This window comes from Pteropus alecto, unplaced genomic scaffold (genome assembly GCF_000325575.1).
Source record: "Pteropus alecto unplaced genomic scaffold, ASM32557v1 scaffold45, whole genome shotgun sequence".
Classification (NCBI taxonomy): Eukaryota; Metazoa; Chordata; class Mammalia; order Chiroptera; family Pteropodidae; genus Pteropus; species Pteropus alecto.
This window is the reverse complement of record NW_006442491.1, coordinates 20366295-20369809: the sequence shown is the minus strand read 5'-3', so window position 1 is coordinate 20369809 and position 3515 is coordinate 20366295. Positions and strand designations below refer to the sequence as shown.

The following is a 3515-nucleotide window of genomic DNA, read 5'->3' as shown; positions in this document are numbered from 1 at the left end:
AGTATGTAACTTTCCGTAAAACTAGTCTGGCGGAGCCCACTGTAATTGGTTACATGCTCTTCTCTTCCAAGCAAATCTCTATTCCGGGGAGTGCGTGCGTAGCATTTGTGACAAGAGTGTGCCCTGTGATTGGCTCTCCCCGTATGAGTGACAACAGACTCAGCCTATGGTTATAAAGATATAGAGCCGCAGCTCGGTTCTGCGTCGCCGTGGGAGTTGTACAGCCGGAACTCAAAGCTGTCAGTTGAGGTCCGGTTCGGTGCTTCCGGCTCCGCTCGCCACTGGCCCTATGGCTGCCCCTCCGCAGATGCGGGCTCTACTTCTGGCTGTCAACGCACTGCTGCGCAAGCGCCGCTACCACGCTGCGTTGGCACTGCTTAAAGGCTTCCGGAACGGGGCAGTGTGAGTTGGGGGCCGTTGGGTCCGGCTAGGGCTGAGAGATGCTCCTGGCTGGGGTCGGTGGCGCGGGTTCTCGGCCCGGCGCAGCTGCGCTGTGTGCCCTTGAGAAGCCTTAGTGTATCTTTAGGTCTCGGTGTCCATCTCTGCGCAGTGGGCGCTGGATTTTGTGTCGCGAGCGCCTTCTGAGCCAGGGCTCCCCCACTATGCTTTCTCTGGGTCCTTCGTGCTTTGCAACCTGTTAGTCTTGCCCTGAACATCTCCCATGCCAGTCTCTGTATCTTCTCCTTTGGGCCCAGTTTCCCCCTCTCCCTTTCCCTATCCCACTGTGTGCCCTTGGGACTCTCTTGCTTCAGTGGCCCTATAATGGGAAGCTGGGCTCAGGACTCTAGCAGGCCCCCAGGTTCGCATCCCGTTTCTCACTCCGTAGCTGTATCCCTCCAGCCGTAAGTCGCCATGCATCACAGGGGCCTCAGGAGTGAAGATGAAATGTTTTTAAAAGTTGCAAATACAGTATTTGCTGGGAAAATTGATTCCACCCTGGCCATCAGACTTGCAGGAGAAGAGGTCTTGGGGTTATTTCTCCTGGTGGTGCCTGGAGGGGAACTCGGCTTCCTTTAAACCTCATGCATAACAGCTAATATTTATTCAGAGCCCACTGTGCCAGAATTGGGGATGCAGCAGAGAACAAAGCAAACAAAGATCTGTGTCCTCCTGAAGTAGACATCCTAATGGCAGCACTAGGTGGTAAAGATGTGGACTGCCTCAGTTTGAATCAAAGCTGGGTGCCTTTCGTCTCTTCTGGCCTCAGTTTCCTCCTCTGTAAAGTGGAAACAAACTCACCCATATATGAGTGCTCAGAACAGTGATTCCATTACTGGTTAGTGTTTAGACACCATGCCTATCTATGAGGATCTGGCATCCAAGAAGAAGACTGGTCATTAAACTGCCAGGGCAGTACCAGTAGATCGGGAGTGCTGTACAGAGAAGGTGGTGATATTTCGAAAGCTGACTTAGAATTTGCCGGGGGGAGAAAGGCATCCCAGGTAGAGGGAATGGTTTGAACAAAGGCCTGGAGGTGGAAAAGATTATACTGATTTTGAAGAAAGGCCATCCATTTAGGGAGGCAGACTTGGATGACTGAAACATACAAACTTTGTAAAATTTAACTCATTTTGTTGTTCCACTCCTAAATATATCAACGTGCATCTCTAAAAATAACATTTTCTGATATAGCTAAATCATCATGATTACATTTAATAAATTAATATTAATCCTATAATGTTGACTACTGTCCAGAAATTGTCCCAGTTGCCCCCCAAATGCCCTCTACAGCTAGTTTGTCTAGACCAGGATCCTCCAGGACACCACATTGCACCTGTCATTATGTCCTTTATGTCCTTTTAAATCCAGGGCATCTCTTTTTTCAGGGCACAGAGTAATCCTGTGAATCGTAGTAACTGGCTCCCACCTAAATTTGAGGACTTTGGGAAGGGGCTTGTCAGGTGTAGGGAGTTGGGGGCACTGTTCCGCTTGTGTCTAGGGCATAAGGAAGGTCCCTTTTAGCCCTGGTTATCTGGAGGAGGCCGAGGCCTTCTTTTTTTGAAGAGAAAAAGAGATGACTTTGGAGGAGGTGGGACAGAAAACTGTTGCTGGGCTCAGGATGGGGGTCCTGCCCACTACAAGGCCAGGGGAGAAGATAAGTGATTCAGCATAGCCACCACAACAATAAAACCGGCTTTAACTTGTTAACATTTTTATTTCTTTAATTTTTTTTTTAAAATTATGTAACATATTCACAAAAGGCATAGAAAGTTAGATGCTACAAAGTCCTGCCTACCCTATCCTTCCATCATCTAGTCCCCCTTCCTGGTAGTAACCCCTGTGTCCAGTCTCATGTCTCCCTCCAAAAATATGTGTATTTGCATAGACAAATACATATGTGTTCCTCCCATAACTTTTAAATAAGTTTTATTTGGAAAAAGTTTTAGATTTATAGAAGAATTTCCTCATTTTACACAATTTTTTCTTTATACAGCTTGCTCTAAGAAATTCTGCAGTGCACATAAAGCTGCCTCATTTTTTTACCACTGTGTAGTATTCCACTGAATGGTAGGATCATTATTTATTTACCTAATACCCACTGTGGATCGACACTACTTTGTTTCCAGTTATTTGCTAATTCAAACAAATCTACAGGTACTCATATGACAGTAATATATGGCTTGTGACCATTATCTCAAGGAGGCTTTCAGGGACTTTTAGACCTTATAACCTGGTTAGATCAGGGCCTGGCAGCCGAAGAATTTGGTCGGGGAAAGGGGAGTCCAATAAAGAAGAAAGAAAGAGACACTAACATTGGTTGAACTAGGAACTCTCACATGTGCTCCATTAACTGCCAGAAGGAACTCTGAAATAGAAAATACATTTTACTAAAGGGAGAAGGGCAGCTTAGAGAGGTTAAGTGATTTATCCAAGCTTATGCAGCAAAGTGTGACAGGACTTTAGCACCAAATACTGTTTCTTTTCTACGACCCACTTTGAATCTACAGTTAACTTGAAAGCCAGTATTATTTCTCCTCCCAAAATGATGTTAGGATTAAGGAGAGGGAAAGGGGACAAGGAGTCACAGAGACAGCCCAGAAAGAAACTGATGCAGTGATACTGTCGTAATTTTTTTCTCTTGTTTCTACAGGTATGGAGCCAAAATCCGGGCCCCGCATGCACTGGTCATGACCTTTCTCTTCCACAGTGGCAGGTACCCATCCCTTCTGCATACCCCTCATACCGGGAGAGAATGTGGTCAGCCCTCAGTGCCCGGACTATTACATCAGCTTCCTGGCTGGGGCTAGTCTGTTCCCACCACTATCTCCTAAAGTACAACTTTGATTCTGTTATCCCTGTTGGAAAACTCCCCTAGCTCGCACTGCCTTCCAAGAAGCCCAACTTCTAGGTGTGTCTTTCAAGGCCTTTTGCAGTCTGGCCTCAGCTGCATCCCCACCCTATTCTCCCATGTCCACCCTGGGGTGCCCTTGGCACACAGGACTTACTGCCATTCCATGCACATGCCACATGCAGTTCCATCTCCATACATTTGCCTATGCAGTACCCCCTGCCAG

At 47.0% G+C, this 3515-nt stretch overlaps 1 protein-coding gene across 1 annotated transcript in view; it reads left to right on the top strand.

Moving 5' to 3' along the window:
• The first annotated feature begins 207 nt into the window (after positions 1 to 207).
• PXMP4 (peroxisomal membrane protein 4) overlaps positions 208 to 3515 on the top strand; it is a 21762-nt gene continuing 18454 nt past the window's right edge. Inside the window, exons 1-2 of the mRNA XM_006921728.3 lie at positions 208 to 402; positions 3092 to 3154. Coding sequence (XP_006921790.1) covers positions 290 to 402; positions 3092 to 3154 — 176 coding nt within the window. The 5' untranslated portion in view covers positions 208 to 289. The remainder of the gene's footprint in view (positions 403 to 3091; positions 3155 to 3515) is intronic.